The sequence below is a fragment of the Rattus norvegicus genome, chromosome 2 (assembly GCF_021556685.1).
Source record: "Rattus norvegicus strain SHRSP/BbbUtx chromosome 2, alternate assembly SHRSP_T2T, whole genome shotgun sequence".
Lineage (NCBI taxonomy): Eukaryota > Metazoa > Chordata > Mammalia > Rodentia > Muridae > Rattus > Rattus norvegicus.
The window spans coordinates 80,868,014-80,889,785 of NC_141535.1; the positions used below are offsets into that span (position 1 = coordinate 80,868,014).

The window sequence follows — 21,772 nt, forward strand, 5'->3', positions numbered from 1 at the left end:
AAGACAGTGAACCTACTTAAGTGATTCCCAATCTGATGAACAGAATGTATTTTTTTTTTCCTCTTTTTCGCATGCTTTGAATTGAACTCAGAGTTTGGGCATGTTAGTCCCACACTCTCCTGTTCAGCTACATCCCAAGGTTTTGAGACTTTGGGAGACAGGACCTCACTGTACAGCTCGAGCGGACTTTGAAGCCACTGTGTACCCAAGCTGGTCTTGATTTCACGATCCTTCTGCTTCTTAGAATTCAACTCCTGTTACCATGGCCTGTTTGTCTATTTTTAGTTCTTCAAAACAAACTTTCTTATGTATTTTTGGGGTTTACAACCTAACGTAGTGGACAGTAAGTAGTTATTTCCATGACGTAGGTCAGTGTAGCTGGCAGCTCACTGTTACTTAATCTTGGAGAGAAGCTCTACAAATATTTTTTTATGACGACTACGTACAACATAGTCTAGTTAACTATAATCCTATAACATAATTGCATATCTGCTATCTATATTTACCAACCCTACAAAGTTGATAGGAATCATCTATCTTACTTATCTCTTATCTCCATTTCTGTCTCTGGTCATTATTGATTTATTCTCTATGCGGTCTGCTTACCTTCTTCCTAGCATGCGATTGAAATCATTTTGTCTTTTGGTGTCTGGCTTAAGTAAACTTAGCAAAATTTCCTCTGTCCTGCACACTGAATGTTAAGATTTTTCTTCTTTTAAAAATTAATTAATTAATAAATCAATTAGTAAATTTGTATCTGACTACATCTTACCCTCCTCCTCCTCTCCTCCCAGTCTTTCCCCCTTTCCTTCCTTCCCACACTTATCCCTCCTCTGTTTCTCTTCAGAAATGGGTAGGCCTTCCACGGATATCAACCAGTCCTCACATATCAAGTTGCAGTAAGATGCGGGACATCCTCTCCTTTTGAGGCCAGACAAGGCAGCCCAGTAGGAGGAAAAGCACCAGAGGGCGGCACTGGGATCACAGACAGCCTTGCTCCCACAGTTAGGAGTCTCACATGAAGACCAAGCTGCATGACTGTAGGCTATGGCAGAGGAGCTGGGTCAGTCCCATGCAGGCTCTGGTTGGAGTTCAGGCTTGCGAGCCCACGTAGTTAGTTGACTTTGTGCGGATTCCTGTGGTATCTTTAATCTCTCTGACTCCTATAATCTTTTTTCCTCCTCTTCTGCAGGGTTCCTCAAGCTCTGCCTAGTGTTTGACTATGAGTCTCTGCACCTGTTTCTGTCAGTTGCTGGGTGAAATCTCTCTAGGCTCCTGTCTGCAAATATAGCAGAGTATCATTAATAAGTGTCAGGGCGGGCTCCCTCTCATGGCATGGGTCTCAAGATGGACCAGTCATTGGTTGGCCCTTCCTTCAATTTCTGTTCCATTTTCACCCTGGCACATCTTGTAGGCAGGACAAATTAATTGTAGGTCAAAGACTTTTGTGGTTGGGTTGTTCCACTTCCTCCACTGGAATTCCTCCATTCTTGTCTGGTTATAGGAGATGGCCAGTGTGGGGCTCCATATCCCCATTGCTAGTTTTAGCTAGAGCCACCCTCCTGGGAGGTTCCATTGTCTGAGGTTTCTAGCTCATCCCAGAGATGCCCTCCTATTGATTTCATTTCTCATTCCCTCCTCTGTCCTCCCCACACCTGGTCCCTCCAGGTTCCCTCTCGACTTCATCTCCCACCCAGTTCCCTCCTCTATCTACCCTAACGATATCTATTATTTTCTCTTAATGGGATCCAAGCATCTTCCCTTCAGCTTTCCTTGTTCCCTCCTTGTTAATTAGCTCCTGTGGGTCTGTGGATTGAAGCACAGTTACCCTATACTTTATGGCCATATGTGTTTGTCTTTGAGGGTCTGGGTTACCTCACTCGTGATGATATTTTCTAGTTCCGTCCATTTGGAATTCGAATTTTATGATGTCATTGTTTATAAAAGCTGATTAATATTCCACGTGGAAATATACTACATTTTCTTTATCTAGTCTTCATTTGAGGGACATCTAGGTTGTTTCCAGTTTCTGTCTAATGGGAATGAAGTTTCTATGAACATAGTTGAGCAAGTGCCCTTGTAGTATGGCGGAGCATCCATTGGGTTTATACCTAAGAGAGACATAGCTAGATCTTGAGGTAGATCTGTTCCCAATTTTCTGAGAAACCACCAAACTGGTTTTCAAAGTGGCTATACAGTCTTGCACTCCCACCAGCAGTAGGGGAGTGATCCCCTTGCTCCACATCTTCTTCAGCATGAGCTGTTGCTTGGGTTTTTGATCTTTGGCGTATATATAAGGTGGACCCTTAGTTGTTTTTTTTTTTCCTATTTTTTTAGGATGAAGTGTTACTTTATTATTTATTTTTTTTTGAGCTGGGGACTGAACCCAGGGCCTTACACTTGCTAGGCAAGCGCTCTACCACTGAGCCAAATCCCCAACCCCTATTTTTTATTTTATTATTATTCATTCCATTCATTTACATCTAAAATGATACCTGATTTCCTGGTTACCCCCTCCCCCAGCTCCCCCAGCCCATATTCGCCCTCCCCCTTCCCCCTTTGCCTGTATGAGAGTGCTCCCCTATCTACTCACATTCTCCTACCCTACCACTCCAGCATCCCCCCTAAGCTGGGGCATCAAACTACCCTGGGGCCAAGGACCTCCTCTCCTGTTGCTGTCAGGCAAGGCCATCCTCTGCTACATATGATCTGGAGCCATGGATCCCTCTAGGTACAATCCTTGGTTGGTGGTCTAGATTCTGGGAGAACTGGGTGGTCAGGCCAGCTTATGCTGTTCTTCCGATGGGATTGTAATCCTCCTCCACTCCTCCAGTCCTTCCCCTAGCTCCTCCACCAGGTTTGTTGAGCTCCTTCTGATGGTTGGCTCCAAGCATCCACATCTGCATTGGTCAGTTGCTGGCTGGACTTCCTCAGGAACTGCCACAGTAGGTTCCTGTCAGCAAGCATCTCTTGACCACGGCAACAGTGTTGGGTTTGGTGTCTGCAGACCTGATGGATCCTCAGGTGGGGCAGTCCCTGGTTGGCCCTTCCTTAGGTCTCTGTTCTACTTTTTTGGTCCCTGTTCTTCTTTTGGACAGGAACATTTCTGGGTTAAACATTTTGAGATGGGTGGGTGTCCCCATCCCTCGACTGGGGACAGTGTCTATCTGTTGCATGTGGTCTTTTTGGGATCTATCTTCTCTGTGCAGTTCAGATAAAGTCATTCCTGTTGGGTCCTGGGAGCCTCACTTTCCTACTATTATTATGTGAGGTTCAATGTGTACTTTGAGCTTCAGTAACATTTTTATTATAAATGTGAGTGCCCTTGCATTTGGGGCATAGATGATCAGAATTGAGAGTTCATCTTGGTGCATTTTTCCTTTGATGAGTATGCAGTGTCCTTCCTTATCTTTTTTGATAACTTTTGGTTGAAAGTCTATTTTGGTGGATACTACATTGGCCATTCCAGCTTGTTTCTTTGTTTCTTTGGAAATCTTTTTCTTATCCTTTCACTTTGAGGTAGTCTCTGTCTTTGACTCTGAGTTGTGTTTTCTGTATGCAGCAAAATGCTGGATTCTGCTTGTGTATTTAGTTTGTTAACATATGTCTTTTTACTGGGAAATTTGATATTGAGAGATATTAGGGACTAATGATTGTTGCTTCCTGTTATTTTTATTGTTAGAGGTGGTATAATGTTTGTGTATTTCTCTTATTTTGGGTTTGTTGTGAAAAGATTACTTTCTTGCATTTTCTAGTGTATAGTTTCCCTCCTTGTGTTGAACTTTTCTTTTTATTATCTTCTATATGGCTGGGTTTGTGGGAAGATATGGTTTAAATTTGGTTTTGTCTTGGAATACCTTGGTTTCTCCATCTAAGATAATTGAGAGTTTTGCTGGGTATAGTAGCCTGGGCTGGCATTTGTGTTATCTTAGGGTCTGTATGACATCTGTCTAGGATCTTCTGGCTTTTAGAGTCTCTTTTGAGAAATCTAGTGTAATTCTGATAGGTCTGCCTTTATATGTTACTTGACCTTTCCTTCTTATTGCTTTCAATATTCTTTCTATGTTCTGTACATTTGGTGTTTTAATTATTATGTGATGAAAGGAATTTCTTTCCTGGTCCCTTTCATTTGGTGTTTTGTAGGCTTCTTGTATGTTTAGGGGCATTTCATTTTTTAGGTTAGGAAAAAAATTTTTTTCTGTAATTTTGTTAAAAATGTTTGCTGGCCCTTTGAGTTGTGAATCTTTTCCCTCTCTTCTATACCTATTATTCTCAGGTTTAGTCTTTTCATTGTGTCCTGGATTTCTTGAATGTTTTGAGATAGGAGCTTTTTGCTTTTTGTATTTTCCTTGACTGTCCATCTCCATGACTGTCTCCCTTTGAGTTTTCTTTAATGTTTCTATTTCCATTTTTAGATTCTGGACGGTTTTGTTCAACTTCTTTACCTGTTTGATTGTGTTCTCCTGTATTTCTTTAAGGGAGTTATTTATGTCCTCCTTAAAGTCCTCATCCTCTTTGTGAAGTGAGAGTTTAGATCTTAATCTTGCTATACAGGTGTGTTGTGGTATCCAGGACTTCCTGTGGTGGGAGAACTGGGTTCTGACATTGCCAAGTCAAATTGGTTTCTGTTGCTTATATTCTTGCACTTGCTTCTTGCCATCTGGTTATCTCTGGTGTTATCTGCTCTCCCCGTCTCTGACTGGAGCCTGTCCTTCCTATGATCCTGTGATCCTGGATGTGTCAGAATACCTGGGGAGTCGATCTACAACTGGGGTGTGGACTGTGTGGGATGGGGTCCAGCACTGGGGCTCTGGTCCCAGATGGTACACAGATCTCTCGCTCAGTTGTTTTCTTTTTAAAGACTAAAAAGCCAGAGTCTGACAAAAAGCCAACCTTTGGACTGAGCACGGGGTCCCCAATAGAGGAATAATAGAAAGGACTAAAGGAGCTGAAGGGGTTTGCAACTCATAGGAAGAACAACTATGTCAACTAACCTGATCCCCCCAGAACTCCCAGGGACTAAACCACCAACCAAACAGTACACATGTAGGGACCCATGGCTCCAGCTGCATATGTAGCAGAGGATGGCCTTGTCAGACATCAATGGGAAGAGAGGCCCTTGTTTTGGGAAAGCTCAATGCCCCTGTGTAGGGAAATGCCAGGGTAGGGAGACAGGAGTGGGTGGGTGGGTGGGGGAGCACACTCTTAGAAGCAGGGGTATGGAGGATGGGATAGAGGGTTTGCAGAGGGAAACCAGGAAAAGGGGCAACATTTGAAATGTAAATAAATAAAATATTCAATAAAGACTAAAAAGTATTCTTTTCGATAAAGTAGTATTTTGGAAAATTCATTCATTAGTTTACTATTGCATTTTTTACATGTACTATGAACATCAATCAACTGACAGTTGTGTCTTTTCTTGGCCTTCAGTGAATATAGCAGAGTAGATATTTATGAAGACAATTTTATTTTATTTTGTATATGCACCCAGATGGGAGATTTTTGGGGTATATTTAGTGCTGCCCGCCTGCCTTCCTTCCTTCCTTCCTTCCTTCCTTCCTTCCTTCCTTCCTTCCTTCCTTCCTTTGTGTGGCAGGAAGTTTATACCATTTACCAAAATGACTTCACCAAGTCACATCTTCACCAACAGCATATAACCCCCTCACCAACGCTTGTTTTACCCTTTTTATTAACATCCATCCATTAGGGTGCCAGGTGATATGTAGCAATATGCATTTCCCTCATGGTCAGTGAGCCTGACTCAGTGTTAATCTCTTGATATGAATAGACTTCTAGGAAAGGCCAGTCAGATAAGTGTTGTCAATTCTCTATACTATTTTCTCATGCTTATGCATTTGAATAATTATAATAAATATTATCATAAAGCCTGAAAATTGTCAGTATAGAAATCTGTTTAACTTTTTACATACTTCTTAGAGTTATTTGGTCAGAGATGCACATGACAGTGTACATGAGGACATTTGTTTTATAGATGTAGGTTTGGAAATTATCTACAGGGAGATTGGTCCTCTTTCTGTATCTTTTAATCATTCACAGGTTCATTTCTCTGTGATGTCTGAATGCCTTTGGGATTCAAGTTTCTGACAACAAGATGTCTCTGCAGGTGCTACATCACATTGGCTCAAGCTCTGGGCATGAGCATGGGAGGAGCCCCTGCTGGTCCTGCAGGGACAGGCAAGACAGAGACCACCAAGGACATGGGCCGGTGTCTTGGGAAGTACGTTGTAGTTTTCAACTGCTCAGACCAGATGGATTTCCGGGGACTTGGGCGGATATTCAAAGGTGAGCACTGTGCTTTTTTTCAGTAACTGAGAAATTTCAGGTCAGGTGAAATTTCTTGTTAAAGATCTCTCTCTCTCTCTCTCTCTCTCTCTCTCTGTCTCTCTCTGTCTCTGTCTCTCTCTCTGTCTCTGTCTCTCTCTCTCTCTCTCTCTCTCTCTCTCTCTCTCTCTCTCTCTCTCTCTCTCTGTCTCTCTCTCTCTCTCTGTCTCTCTCTCTCTCTCTCTCTGTAGTCAATGCAGTTTCCTGGCAGCACAAGCCTAGGTTGTGGGAAACTTGATTCAGTCTTCAGCAGCAACAACAGAAAAAGATTTGTATATTTTTTTTCAAGAGCTGGATACATTTTGGTGTCAGTTTTCCCTGCTTGTTTTACTTGACAAGCTCAGTCTTAGCGGCACTAGGTGGATGGAATGCTCCTGTAATTTGCCCTTTGTAAAGCACTTGTCGTCAGTAATACGGTTGGATGTTTACAGACAGCCTGCCAGCGTCTCTCCTGTTTGGGGCCTCCGGATGCACCATTTATTTTCTAACCCCAGCTTTGAATAAACCGATCTCTGGTTCATTTTGGCAGCTGCGTAATATCCGTTTTCTTGGTTTTCAGAAATGATGTACTAATTGGATTTTCTGTTTAATTTCCTTTCTAAGGGCTGGCACAGTCTGGGTCCTGGGGTTGTTTTGATGAATTCAACCGTATCGATCTACCAGTCCTGTCGGTTGCAGCCCAGCAAATCTCCATTATTCTCACGTGTAAAAAGGAGCATAAGAAATCTTTTATTTTTACTGATGGAGATAATGTGACCATGAACCCAGAATTCGGACTTTTTCTAACCATGGTAAGTAAGGTGTTGCTTGAAGAGCCAGCTGTTGAAATGCAACCCAGCCTTGTTGTTGTGGCTTGCACCTCTCCCCAGTCCCGTGTCACCTGAGCATCTTGCATGGAAATGGAGATGGTAATGATAATTTCTGTTTGAAAACCTTTAAGAGCTAAACAAAGCTCATAGTAATAACTCATGGCTTAGAGGGTTGGGCAACGGAAGAGTGAAATATGTTAATGAGCTGCCCATTTGACATTCCAGGTCTGTGCTGTGTGCATAATGAACCCCTTGATATCATGCCGGGTGTGTCTTAGCTGTCCCAGGAGTGTATTGTTCATCCTTGGCTTTTGCTTCCATTTAGAACCCTGGCTATGCTGGACGCCAGGAGCTCCCTGAGAACTTGAAGATCAACTTCCGCTCTGTGGCTATGATGGTCCCTGACCGGCAGATTATCATCAGGGTGAAGTTGGCCAGCTGTGGCTTCATTGACAATGTAGTTCTGGCCCGAAAGTTCTTCACGCTCTACCAGCTGTGTGAGGAGCAGCTCTCAAAGCAGGTGTGCTATTCCAAAGGCCTTTATGGAGTTAGCCATGTTTCTTCTTCCTGTTCATGAGAAATGTTTCCATTTCTTTTAAAGATTGTTAGGGAATTTCATATATGCATACAATGTCTTTTGATGAATCTACCTCATATTCTGTCCCCTCCAATTCTCCCTTAATCCCCCTTCACTACTTTTCTTTCCAGATTTCATGTGCTCTTACAATAATCAGTTGAGTCCCGTGCCAGTATATTCATGGAAGTAGAGCTATCTACTGGAGCATGAGTTGCCTCTCAGGTTGGATGCTTGTTAAAAACAAATCTCCCACTCCCAGAAGCTGCCAATAGCTCTTCGGCTTAGACGAGAACTCTTGACAATTTACCTTTGGCACTAAGTATAAAATGACAAAGCTGATTTATGTGTGTGTGTGCGTGTGTGTGTGTGTGTGTGTGTGTGTGTGTGTGTGTGTGTGTAGGTACATGGGCATTGTGTGTACACAGGAACGTAAAGGCTAGGAATCAGCATTATGAACTGTACCTAAGTACTGTCCTCCTTGGCCTTTGACACAGGGTCTCTCACTGGCCTTAGGCTGAGTAACCTAGGACCAGTGAGACCCAGGGACCTGACTGTTTCTGATTTTCCAGTGCAATGAATTCGTGTGTGAGCCACCATGCCTGGCTTCCCCCACAACCCCCATAGTTTTTTAAACTGATGTCAGATCTTCATGATTACACAGTAAACACTTGACCTACAGTTATCTCCCAAGATCCAACAAAATTGACTTTCTCTAGACTTCCGTTAAGAAGTACATTTAAAGAAATAGCTATTTCTGGCCCAGAAATGATGTGGTTGGTTACTCTGCAAACTGACTTAGGAGCTATAATATGACTGATATTGCTGTTGCTAATTTACATAGCCTGTGTGTGCATCATGATGTACAAGGTGATGACATAGTTTTTGGGAACTTTGGTCTATTGAATCCCCCACCCCCACCCCCAAGCTCACACATTTATTTAACTAAGCTTGTTGACTAATTGCTTTCTCTGTTGTAAAGTTCTTGATAGTTTCCAATATGTTTGGGATAGCAGATAAAGCCCTCATGAGAGTTAGTGGCTAGGAGACACGAGTTAATCACATATTACATCTGTGTTAATTATCTATCACCTACTATCAATTTTAGTACAAGCACAGTGACTTGACAGAGTGGACAGCATTTCCATGTTGGAGGAACTAAAGCCAGCTTCAGTGCAATATATGTCAGAAGGCTGCAGTGAAGATGCCGGTCAGAGCCTTGATTCCATCTCACTCTTGATTGGGCATCAGTTTGCTGGATTATCTTCTCTCTCCTTTCTGCTCCTTGAATGTAGAGAACATTCCCTGTCCCTGACTCCAGCCCTTGTCATCACTTCTTCTGTACTCCACTCCTAAGGCCACACCCACAAAGCCCCATGAAATGACACAATCAGTGCACACAGAGTGATCATCCCCTTGCAGATACCCTTCACACTCGTGGATTTAACACAATTCCAATTTTCAAAGGAAGTTTTCCCTTGTTAACTTCATCCAGTGCTGCCCCCCGCCAGCGGGGACCCAGTTATTTGTGGGGGTCGAGGGGGACCCATACCTGTGGAAGAACAGGCGAGAAAGAGGAGCGAGACCAAGCAGTGTCCTTGTCAAGGTCTGTTTATTGAGAGGAATGTACAGCATTTAAAAGCTCTGAAGCAGGAATTGAAGCAGGAACTGAAGCTTAGGGTGGGGGTAGTACTGGGAAGTGCCCAAGGACATAAGGTGAATCATTAAACCGCAGGATATTCTCCTTAGACAATGGGGCAACAGTCTTCCGGGGACATGTTCTGTCTTTGAAAAGGTCAAGCCCTTCTCAGGCTTTGCCTAGTCCGGCAGTCCGGTCCCCGACACAGTGCCACTCTGAAATCACTGCTACTTTTGGGCACATTTACTTAGATTTTTATTTCTTTGTTGTTATTGTTGTTGCTGTTGTTGTTGTTGTTCTACTTTAATTTTTTTTTAATTTAAAAGTACACTGTAGCTGTCTTTAGACACACCAAAAGAGGGCATCAGATCCCATTACAGATGGTCATGAGCTACCATGTGGTTGCTGGGAATTGAACTCAGAACCTCTGAAAGAGCAGTCAGTGCTCTTAACGGCTGAGCCATCTCTCCAGCTCCTCTTTTTTCTTCTTAAGAACTTGAATTCCTTGAAGGCAGGAGCTGACCTTGAATGTGTTCTGTGCTCCACCCTCAATACATGAACACCACGTGAGGTGCGACACTGCTACCTTAAACAATGGCTTTTAATTTAATTTTTATTTAATTATAATTTTATTTTGAAAAACAGATAACTTACTATAAAGTCCATTTCAAGTGTACAGTTAATTAGTGTTAAGTATATTTAGAATAGATCTACAGAAATTTTTTGTAATTTCTTTCCTTGCAAAACTAAACCCTGTGATCTGACAGCTCCCTTTTCCCACCTTCCAGCCCCTGGAAGCCACCATTCTAGTTTTTCTCCAACTTAATAGATAACTCACATAAATAAAATCATACAGAGTTTGTTCTTCTGTGGCTATAATACCTTCCAGGTTCATCTGCGATGTGCTGTGGAGTTCCTTCTTTATGTGGCTACATAATACTCCACTGAGTGAAAGTGCTGTGTTCTGCTTCTTCACTCAGGGCAGGGCAGCTGGGCTACTCCTATCTTTTGTGAACTGTTGTGTTTCATAAAAAAGAAAGAAAGAACCAGGAATATGTTTGATGGAGGCGTGGTATGATTAGGTGGAAGGGGGTGCCTTTGCGGTCCCATGCTGAGACATCCCTTCCCCCTGAGGTACCAGCCATATAATGGATAGTGTATGGAATATTGTTTGTTTAGAGCATGCATAGGGGAGTTGAGGAGGGAGGGGAGAGAGAGAGAGAGAGAAAGAGAGAGAGAGAGAGAGAGAGAGAGAGAGAGTTGAGGGAGGTTATGAACTCATGGAGAGAGAGGGAGGAGGGGAATGGGAGAGGAGACAGAGAGGTAAGAGAGCAAGAGATTGAGGAGGGGCCAAGCAGCCCCTTTTATACTGAGTCAGGCTCACCTGACTGTTGCCAGGTGTGGACAGTCCTGAGAAGGAATGCTAACATGAACAATAGGGTATGAGCATTGTATGTTGTTATTCAAACATCCGTTTGAGACCAGGCTTCCCCTGGGAGTGTTGCATCCTATGGGTGGTCTGCTTTTTAAGTTTTTAAGACAATATATCACTCTATTACACAGGTTGGCCTGGAACTTGCCATTTAGTCTTGAAGTTGAAATCCTTCTGCATTCTCCAGGTGCCCGTGCCCATGCACTTGGCCTGATTGCCTCATTTTTAATTTTTAGAACTGCCAGCTGTATTCCACCATGGTTGGATAATGGACTTTTAATTATTCACCTCATATATGCTAACACTTGGAATGCAGAACTTTCATAATTATTATCCTAAGCACAAAGCTGGGGCTCCAGATTTAGCGGGATTCTTCCTCCAGGTGATCCTGGAATGTGGCTTCTTTCCCTCATGCTTAACATCCCTACATTATTAGTAAAAGTTTGAGAGTGTCATGTCTGAGTTTGCTTCTGCTCCTGAATTTTTTAGTGACACAAATGCACTTTCATTTGTCTGAATGAGAGAAAGGTAAAAGAGTGTCACAGTCTAAGAGGAAATGTGGGCATTTCCCCTTATCTTGATGCATCTTCGTTGTAACCCAAGGACTTAAGCTAATGCTGGTATAAGGAGAGACTCTGGGATAGTCTTCAGTTTTCAACAAGCATATCAATAAAGAAAACTTTATTGTTTTGACTTCCTAATTGATTCGTTGTGAATTTTACATCATACACCTCGATCACACTCAACTTCCTGTCTTCCACCCTTGCAAACTGCTCCAACAAAACAAAACAAATCCAATCCCAAAATAAAACAAAATCTTGCAGTGGAAGCTGTCGTGTGTCACGGTGTGTCGCACAGTATACCCTTCTGACCAAATGGCTTTATTTGCAAATATTCACACACTATCAATACTGGGTCCTCACTGGGACTCATCTTAGATATTCTGTTGTTTTCCCCATGTCATGGAAATCCTACACTTTGGTTCTGGAGGACCAGCCTTTTCGTATGGTCATAGATGTGTTCACAGATGGGGCAGCTGTTGGGGTGGGCCAACTCAAAGCCCAGGATCTGGGCCTGGGTGGTAGCTGAGATGGTCAGCTTTTCAGCTCTTCTGTGTCTGCACCATCAGGGCCAGCTTTGTCAAGGTGAGGTGTGGAGGACAGAGGTCAGGTATGGGGAGCTCTCTTCTGAGTGCTGCAGGGCCAGCTTTCCTGCACCATCCCAGTGGAAGGTAGGGTTAGCTGTCCTGAGCCCACACCCTCGCAGTCTGCTCACTCACATCTTAAAAAAAAAGTATCAGCATTAATTTATTACCATGAATGTGTTTTCAACCAAATTCATATTTTTCCATGGTAGGATATTATTGGACATAAGCCCAATATCTCCATTTCTTCAGGTACACTATGACTTCGGTCTAAGAAACATTCTGTCAGTTCTGCGCACACTGGGAGCAGCAAAAAGAGCCAGTCACACGGATACAGAATCCACCATCGTAATGCGCGTGCTACGTGACATGAATCTTTCCAAACTGGTGAGACTCGCAGGAGGGCGTATTTCACCTGCTTAAGTATGAATTTAATGAATCAGATTAGAAATATTTATTTAAATTTATTTAAATGCCTAATTCTCAGATCAAGTGCTAGAGAGCAGAGTTTAAATTATTCATTTTCAGAAGTTTCTTTTTTTCCCCTCAAATGGCTCACATCTAGTCAGAAATATTTCTATTTCAATAGAATTGAGTTGATTAAAAAACAAACTATAGACACAGCTGGAATGATGGCTCAACAGTTAAGAATATCTAAGGGCACTGGTTGCTCTTTCAGAAGTCCCTGGTTTGAGTCTCAGAACCTACATGGTGGTTGCCTCCACAGGCACCAGGACATATATGCTACATAGTCAAACCATGTCCATGAAATATAATAATAATTTAAAAAACCCATGCAATGAATATCTAAATAGTTCAAATTATTTCTGTGTGGTAGATAAAAATTTTGCTTTTAAAAAGTCTTCAGAGCCCGGTAGTGAGTTGTATTGTTTTACAAGAATGTAATAAGTTCCCATTTTTATAGTAACTACTGATTATCAATGTCTAGCATCAATGTCTCTGTATGCAGAATGACAAAATGTTGTTTTTGTTTCAAAAATATGAATTGGATTCTGAGTCTAATTTATAATTCTAATTTACAAATATATTTCATTAAAATATCTATTTAGTTTAAGTTAGGAATTATAGACCTCTGTCTTTTAATGGGGGATTCTATGAAACATTTGGAATGTAGGTAGGGTTTTCTTTTGTTTTGTTTATTTTATTTTTTTGTTTTCTTTACTCATCTTTACTTTAACCTTTCAATTATGGGAAACAAGAACATATTATTCAATTTTGATAAAGGTTCTATTCATATACTAATAGTAACCCTGGCCTGTGTTGAACATTTTCAAAATTTCTGCATATTCTGTATTTGTGCTAGAGTCTTTCCTTTGTTCTTTTTAGATTGATGAAGATGAACCCCTGTTTTTGAGTTTGATTGAAGATCTATTTCCAAATATTCTTTTGGACAAAGCAGGCTACCCTGAACTGGAGACAGCCATCAGTAAACAGGTAATGCTGCATCTGAGTTGTCTGAGGTTGGTAGGAATGAAGGGGAGAGTCCTCACCTTCACTGTGGCCCCAAGGGAGACACCAAAGCTGCAGCCTTTCTAGAGGAGAGGTCACTGTAGGCTGTCAATGAAGGCCCCCCGAACAGAGTTCTTCTGTCTTCTCATAGCCACATGTCCAGAGTCACATCTGAATGGTGTTAGCATTACTGGGAACCATTCCACTAGATTTAGAAATAAAATGTCACAGGTTGGCAGGGTCTGTAGGGACTCTGGACGTCAGTTTGGCTCTGGCATCTGCCACAAGGGTCTCCAGATTTGTGTTTCTGATTCTACTCACAGATATCATGTGACTTCTCTACATTCATTCACTCTGGACACTAGTGCTATCTTTCCTAGTCTCTGTGATGAAGAATTCCATTGCAATAGGCCTAGTCAAGCGTCTGGGTTTATGGACACTTGCTGCTGTTTAGTTAACTGGAGTCTTTTTATGAGTGAAGATGAAAAGTGCAAACCTTACACCTTAGTTTACCTTCCTTGAAGAAGAATTTTTTAGAAAAAAATTTTTTATCCCTATGGACATTTGTTTATAACATAAAATTGATTTTCTTGAAAACTTAAGACAATTCCAATGTGGTAATACTCTCTCTCTCTCTCTCTCTCTCTCTCTCTCTCTCTCTCTCTGTATTTTGGCTGGAGGATTGTACACTGAAGTCTGATCAATAAAGAACAATAATTCATTTTGCAAAAATATTTTCTCATCATTTGGCTAAATTAATGATAGACCTTTCTAAAGTGCTAAGTGATTTATAAGATGGCTTATGTCAGATACTAGTTGAGCGTGGACTTTCTGAAGAGTGTGCATTACGTATAGATACATGATCATTATTCAAAGTTACTTTTGTTTTTAATATTTCATCCTTTAAATGTGTTCTTTGATCATTTCATAGACCTATATGATAACTTGATTGCTCGCATCCCTATTTTTCTTTTTCATTTCCTTTCCACCCCATCCAACCTCCATCTTTACTATCAATCCCCTCCCCGGAGTCATGCCCTCTTGTTTTCTGAGTTTAACCAGGGCTGACCATGTGACGAGGTGTTGGTAAGTGTGTGTAACTTCTTTTATAGCCCAGGGAACATGAAAGAGGGTGCAGGAAGAATGTATGAACTAGAAAACAGAAAGGTTGGGGAATAACTTCTTCTGGGCTCAACAAAGCCATTGCCTCTGCATTCATGAACTCAGAATTATTCTGTTCAAAATAAAATTATGACATATAGTGAGTTCAAGCATAATTTAGTTGTTTTATAAATAGATCCTAGGCCTTGATATTTTGACCTAGATCCAAACTTAATGGCTCCAATTTGTGCCTCACAGAACACTGGTCACTTCAGTTTCCTGACCTATCATACATAGTACCAACCTCATCATCTCATTTTTGCAGGTTAACATTAGAACATTGATTGAAAACTTCTATACTCCATACTTTTGGTGCATAGAAACCATGGAAGCACACGCATGATATCTAGTATTCAGGCTGCTTGGCATTTACATGTTTTTTTTTTAATCATTCTTTAAATGAAGTGTTCCAGACGTATTTTGCTATTTGATTCTCTGACCTTAAGTTTACACTCAGACTTACATTCAACAGAGTATTAGTACTGATGAAGTCAGTTCCTGAAGAGAAGTGCAGGTGCTTCTCACCAGCTTGGGATGAAAGTTTATGTTGACTTACTCTTTGCCCATGTTTGCATACATTATAATTGTGGTTAAATGCATACCATCTGGTTTATTAATTGGGATGCTGTGAAGGAGGGCAGAATGATTGCAGTCAGTGTCCTCCCACTCCTGGGTCTCTATTATGTATCATCCCTACTATCCATCCTCCAATCATTTTCCATCTTCACAAACTGAAGCTGCACAGTCATCAATCCCTAACCTCCTGGTTTTCTCCCCCACCCTTCACCATTGTGAGTCTGGATCGTGGTGAATGTTACCTAATATGGGGGTTTTGTTGTGTTTCAGGTTGAAGAAGCTGGCTTAATTAACCATCCTCCTTGGAAGCTGAAAGTCATCCAGCTATTTGAAACACAGAGGGTAAGGCATGGAATGATGACCCTGGGGCCTAGTGGATCAGGGAAGACCAGCTGCATCCACACCCTGATGAAAGCTATGACAGGTATGGAGAAGCAGTTTCACTGCCCTGAGTGACACGTTTGAGTGCTCAAGAGAGACATGAGGGCAGAGACACAAACACACACACACACACACACACACACACACACACACACACACACACGTAAGGAATACTAGTTTACTTCTAAGTGGGAACTTTTAAGAAATAATATATTGCGTTCATGCACCACAGAAAGGAAATGTTTCAAAGTGGCATTTTCATTGTGTTGTATGTTTTACACATCTAATTTCCTCGTCATGTTGAGTTCCAGAGGAGGCTGTTATTTTATATAAAATCCAAGGCTCAGATTCAGAAATGCCTAAGGTCAGAAAATGGTAGGTGATGGGACAAAGATTTAGGGAAAGGGTCCATCAGCAAATCACCAATACACTATGCCACTTCCCGCTAATCCAATGATATTGTCAAAAATAATTCCAATCTCAACCCTTAAATTCCATCATGAAGAGTCATCTGAATGCTACAGCCCCACATTTATGCAGATATTTTTCTAGGGAAGTTTAATAAATGAGCCTTATTTCCAGATTCCCTTCAAGTTTATTACCTTAGGCCATCTCAGGATAATGGGTATTACCCTGTTGGCTATTAGTCTTGTGTTTTCTGATTCTTCTTGAACACTGATGCCTCTAAACATGTTAGCAGCCTGAGTGGTAGCAGAGCTAAATTACAAAATATGTATGAGCTTCATCTGTTGGAATGAAATATAATGTTGGAGCTGGAGAAGGCACTGTAGGGTTCTAGTTAATGGAGCCCAGCTCACCGACACTAGTACACTGTTCATTGTTGCTGGAAACTGACAGTACCCATGCCAGGGCTTTTCATATGAAACATTTGGTCTCATTTCTAGAAACTATCGGATAAAGTGAATTTTATATGTGAGGGCTCTATCTCCAAATGGTAACAAATTGTGTTCTTTGCCAGCAACTACCTGCTCCAAACTGAGAACGTACGTCTTCAGGGTTTATTTCATGGTTTTATGTATGCTGTGAACCTGCTTGAGATTTTTAAATGTCTTCAAATGATGATGTTTTCATAATTATGCTCAATATTTTTATTACAGTTGAAGCTATTTTCTGTTCACAATCAACCGCAAATGCACCTGGTACAGTGACTTGAACAAAATGATATGCTAAATATTAAACAATATAGATACATTATGCATGCCGCATCGGAATTATATATCCATACGGCATTGTGTGTTTGGGAGAAGTTCCACGAAAAGAGAAATTTATTACTAGACTATTTGCTTTTTATTTACTTACTCTTGGCTTTAGTATATAGAGTAAACATTAATTATATTAAGTAGCACATTGTTGGGAAAGTTTAATTATCCAAAAGACGAAGGAGATAATTGGGCAGAACTTCTACTAGAGAGGTGCAAGACCTGAGCATGTTGTTGTCTGATGCACAGTGCAATTCCCATGAATTGTTCTTTTAATAGTATGTACTTTGCAGTTTGCCATGTTTTATGTTAGAAGCAGGGAGATAAGCGTGCAAATGCATGTAAGAGACTAGCAGTGTAGCGGGGAGACAGGCATAGGCACAGATAATTATGTGTGAACGTGCCACTGTTAGGAGGAAGGTTTGAGTATAATGGGATCAGAGGAAGATGGGATGAGGAACTTTCTCTGTTGTTGTAAGAGTCTTACAGGGAAAGCACTGCTTCCTCTAAGCCCTAAGGCTTGAGAAGCTGATGGATAAGAGACATTTGTCAGAGAGGAAGAACCTGTAAAGGACAAGAGTGATGTGTAAGTATGGGATACTCGGGCATGGCACTTGAGCCTGGCTGAAATACACTTTGTTTGTGGGTGCTGCTGAGGCTGTCATAAGGCTTCGTACAGAGGTGTAGTAAGTGCTAGTCTTGGCATCAAGTGTCACTTTCCCTTAGCAGTTCCTTGCTGTAGATGTTTTGGAGAAGCCCCACTAGCTTCAGAAATAGCTCTCAACTTTTACCTCCACACTTACCTCAGTATGAGGAAGGGACTCAAAGAAAAGGAACGAATATCCTTGAGACAGCCATATCCTAAACTAGTAGGGGAGAAGAGTTGATGTCCTGGGTCCCACCTCATAGTTTTTTGAGGTTTATTCCATAGTTGACTAGTTAAGTGATGTGTTATTTACTGACTTATTCTGCTTCTTTGTCCCTTCCTTCAAGACTCCGAGAATCCAATTCCTTACTTCTATCTTTGCCTTCATGGGATCTCAAAATAGGGCAGTATCTGTCTTGGGGATGGGGAGCTTTCTAAGCACACTAAATACCTGGGCTTCACTTCGTGTGTCTGGAGAAGCCATGGAGCTTGGTGTGTCATGATCTTCATCCCTGCTTGCAGAAAACCATCTGATGGCCACGGAAAGAAGAGATTATAGGAGGGAGGTGTTTAAGGATCAACAGTAAGAAAAGATGTTTACAGTAGGTCTACAATGGTGGAGTGGTCAGGATTCAGTCAAGAAACACCTAGAGGAAGACTAAAGAGGAACTAAACAACATTATCAAAGTCAAGGATTTATTCTTACAGTGTTTTTTTTTAATAAAAATGTTATTGTATCTTAAATGAAAACGAAAGTCCTATCTACTGTGTGTGTTTTGATAGTTTATATTTTATGTGCAATAGAAAAATATAGTTTTCACCCATGAAACTGATGAAACACACTTAAAGGTTTTCATAAAGGTGTGATTATACTAAAAAAGTAGTATAGACAGAGTATTATGGAGGTCACCTATTGCAAAAGCTCAGTTGTTGGTTAGGTTGAACTTTTGCATTATAAAATACTGTAAATAATTACCCTAATTGGCGTTGTAATTTCTAAAAATTAGAGAGAGAGAGAAGAGGAGTAGAGGCCGGCCATGAGCATGAACATGTGGAGAGATGGGGTGGGGAATGGGGAGAGAAGGGGAGAGGGTGAGATAGTAAGAGAGTGAGGAGGGGGCAAGCAGCCTCTTTTATAGTGAGTCAGGCACACCTGGCTGTTGCCGGGTAATTGTGGGGTGGAGCGTAGATGAAATGTCACCAGAGACCTGGAAGAGCTGGCTTTGTACTTCTGTACCTGGAATCAGGGGAAAAGATGGTATAAATTCCAGCCTGAAGGCTGCAGAATATGAGCCGAGTAACAAGAAGAGAGAAAAGGGATGTGGGGAGCTGTTCCTTCCATCTCACGTCTTCTATTCTGTTAGGACCCTCCAATGGACTGGGTAGTTCTTATGCTCACTGAGAAAGTACTTGCAGAGTTCCAGCATGGCATCTCCTTTTATTCCCAAGGCAATATGAATTTATTTCATACACAGCAAAGTGCCGTGCTCAATAAAGGATAACAAGGCTAATTATAACTTGGAATGCAGAATGACATATATTTCAGTATAATCTTTCACTTTTCATATTTTGACCACTTGCTGACAGTAAACTACAAATTAGTGCAGTGTTGCTTCATGTTGGCTCATGCCACGTCCGACATGTTTAAAATTTGGATGCACTTGCTGCAGATTGTGGAAAACCGCACAGAGAAATGAGGATGAATCCCAAAGCAATTACTGCTCCACAGATGTTTGGTCGACTTGATGTGGCCACAAATGATTGGACCGATGGAATATTTTCTACCCTTTGGAGGAAGACACTGAAAGCAAAGAAAGGTAGAAGAGTAAATAATTATGTTAAACATGTACTTCTAAACAAAATCGTAGATGTCTAAGTAGAATTACCAAGCAGTGGTGTTGCGCATATGTTAGCCAAGACTAAGTAAAAGATTTCACTATATTTCTGAGTGTTGAAGTGGTGAAAGTTTTGATTAGTATACTTAAGCCTCACCCTTAATATTTTTATTGCATTTCAATTGTTTATTTTGCACACATGCCGTGTGTGCACGCACACGTGCATATGTATATATGTGTGCACCTGTTTGTGCATGTGTATATATGCATCTGTGTGTATGTATGCATGTATGTATGCATGTGTGCACCTGTGTGTGCATGTGTGTGTGTGTGTATATAAATCACAGTGTGCATGGTAAAGTCAGAGGACACCATTTTTAGCTGCTCAGTCTGTCCTTCTGCTATGTGGTGTCTGGCAAGGACATTTTTATCTGCTGAGCTCTCTTGGCCAGTTCCAAACATCTCCTCTTTAAAGGATGTTTGTTTTCTAAAACAATACTTACACATCTGTGTATTATAGAATAAAATAGAGGGAAAAGCTGTTGAAGAAGGTTGATAGCATTGTGTAAGGCAATTTTTACTGTTATTATGCTCACTGAATAGTTTAAAAATGTAACATTCACTTCTACATGGCTTGTTTTTTAAAAACTGACTCTCTTATGAAATCATGTAGAGAAGTGAGCTTTTTTGGGGTCAGAAAATCATATATATCCAAAGTGAGCTGGCAAATAATTCTGTTTTGGGGACACTGGGATTGGATTGTTAAAGCAAACCTTTAAGGGCTGGCTGTTCAGTCAGCATTGTCTCTTTTAAAGGCACTGTAAACAGAGCACAGTGTTCTCAGAATATCACCTCGGCTGGAAGAAATGGTAGCAGCTTACCTTTCTTTCATTGTGTGTTCTCACTTCTAGGGAGAAAAGGACAATGGAAACATTCAGGGCAAAGAAGCAGGGGAGAGCAGCTCTTGGCAGATCATTCCTGCCTTCATTTTGGGCAGCAGACCCCTGCTGATACATGTTTTAAGATAGTATCACCCAGGGTCTCTTGAAAGGGAAGGAACCTGTCCTTTAACATTGGTAATCATGAGACAGTGAAAACTCCTCTATTCGCAACCGTTATTTTACAGGAAATTAAAAATTTGCTTCTACTATGTTGAATAACCCAGCATAAATGTAGGCAGTGATAGACGTTTAACTCCCAGAATTGCTCAGAGAGCAGCTTCTGTAAAGAGGAGGCCATCTTTGTCTTTTAAAGTGACCTGTGCTAAGGTCAGCATTTTGCCTATTGTTAGTTAAGTGGGTTTCTTGAGGGACCCCAAGCCATTAATCTGAGTAGAATCCTCACAGCCGGGCACAGCAAGGAGACTTTAGAACCTGACAGTGACAACTCTGTTGAGTAACAGTGGGAGACGGATCTAAGGAGGGGCTACAGTTGAGGCACAGAACCTTCACTGATGTTTACATTCCTGTCGAGCCTTCTTCCTGTTTGTCATTCTCTAGCACCAATTATCTCCTTATGTGACTCCCATCAGGTTAGGAGTCTCCTGAGATACATTCTGAAGGGCTTTGGAAAGTTCTGGCATTTAAAACACAGGCTACATTTTCTTCTCACTATACTTCTGCCTTCAGTGGTCTCTACACAATTGGTCGCTCCTCTTTCTGAATCTTGCCTGCTTGGATGATTCTCCTTCCTGCAGGCTACCCGCACATCCACTTTCACTGGAATGAGATGTCTTGAAAAAGCAGAAGGGCACAGGGGCACCAGGGGCATCCCTTGGCAGAAATCTAAATGTTGCGTTGCCTCTGTTCCCAGGCCTCCTGTCTCTCTCTACATTTTTTTTTGTCTAGAAGTAATGTATGCAGCCTCCATGGCTTTAAGTGCCACTTCGAAGCTCAAAGCTTCTATATATCTAACATCCAGTGCTGATTTCTCCCTGCTTCTAGGTCAACAACTCTCATGGGATCTCTGCTGGGTATTAACATATGCAAGACCAAATTTGCCTGCCCCATGCCATGGTCGTTTCTGTTGCACTGATATACTACCCTGTATCTTGTTAACTAAGTCTGCTTTCTTCCTGTCCCACTGCCTTATTTTCTTCTTTTCATCCTGTTGGCTATAATACAACAGAATAGGCAAAATGGTCTGCAAACCACAGTCAGGTGTTTCATTTGCACGGTTTTGAGGTTGTGTCCTTCCATGGATCCTATGCTTTCTAATCTTAGAGAATAAGAATTCAATATTTCACCTTAGAGGGCACAAAGCACACAGTCCATTTTATCACCTGAAGTTTGTTCCTGCTCCAGGGTCTTTGCGCATGCTGTTCTTAGATGTGAAATAGAAACTTCTAGATCTTTAAGCCACTTCAGTCTTTGTGTCAAATCTTTCACTGGCACTTCATCCAAAATATTGCCTCTTCTCTGAACCTGCTTAAGATGGCTCGCTATGTTTGTCTGATTGTCTGCCTTTCCTGCTTAGAATGTAAACTCTCTGAAGGTGACATATTATCTTACCCACTGTCATATCTCATCCCTTAGAGCAGTGCT

At 41.4% G+C, this 21,772-nt stretch overlaps 1 protein-coding gene across 1 annotated transcript in view; it reads left to right on the forward strand.

The window, feature by feature from the left end:
* The window catches only part of Dnah5 (dynein, axonemal, heavy chain 5), a 283,019-nt gene that overhangs the window by 127,048 nt on the left and 134,199 nt on the right, over positions 1-21,772 (forward strand). The window contains 7 exon segments of the mRNA NM_001419569.1: positions 6,125-6,303; positions 6,946-7,133; positions 7,477-7,671; positions 12,193-12,327; positions 13,288-13,395; positions 15,418-15,571; positions 19,065-19,211. Coding sequence (NP_001406498.1) covers positions 6,125-6,303; positions 6,946-7,133; positions 7,477-7,671; positions 12,193-12,327; positions 13,288-13,395; positions 15,418-15,571; positions 19,065-19,211 — 1,106 coding nt within the window.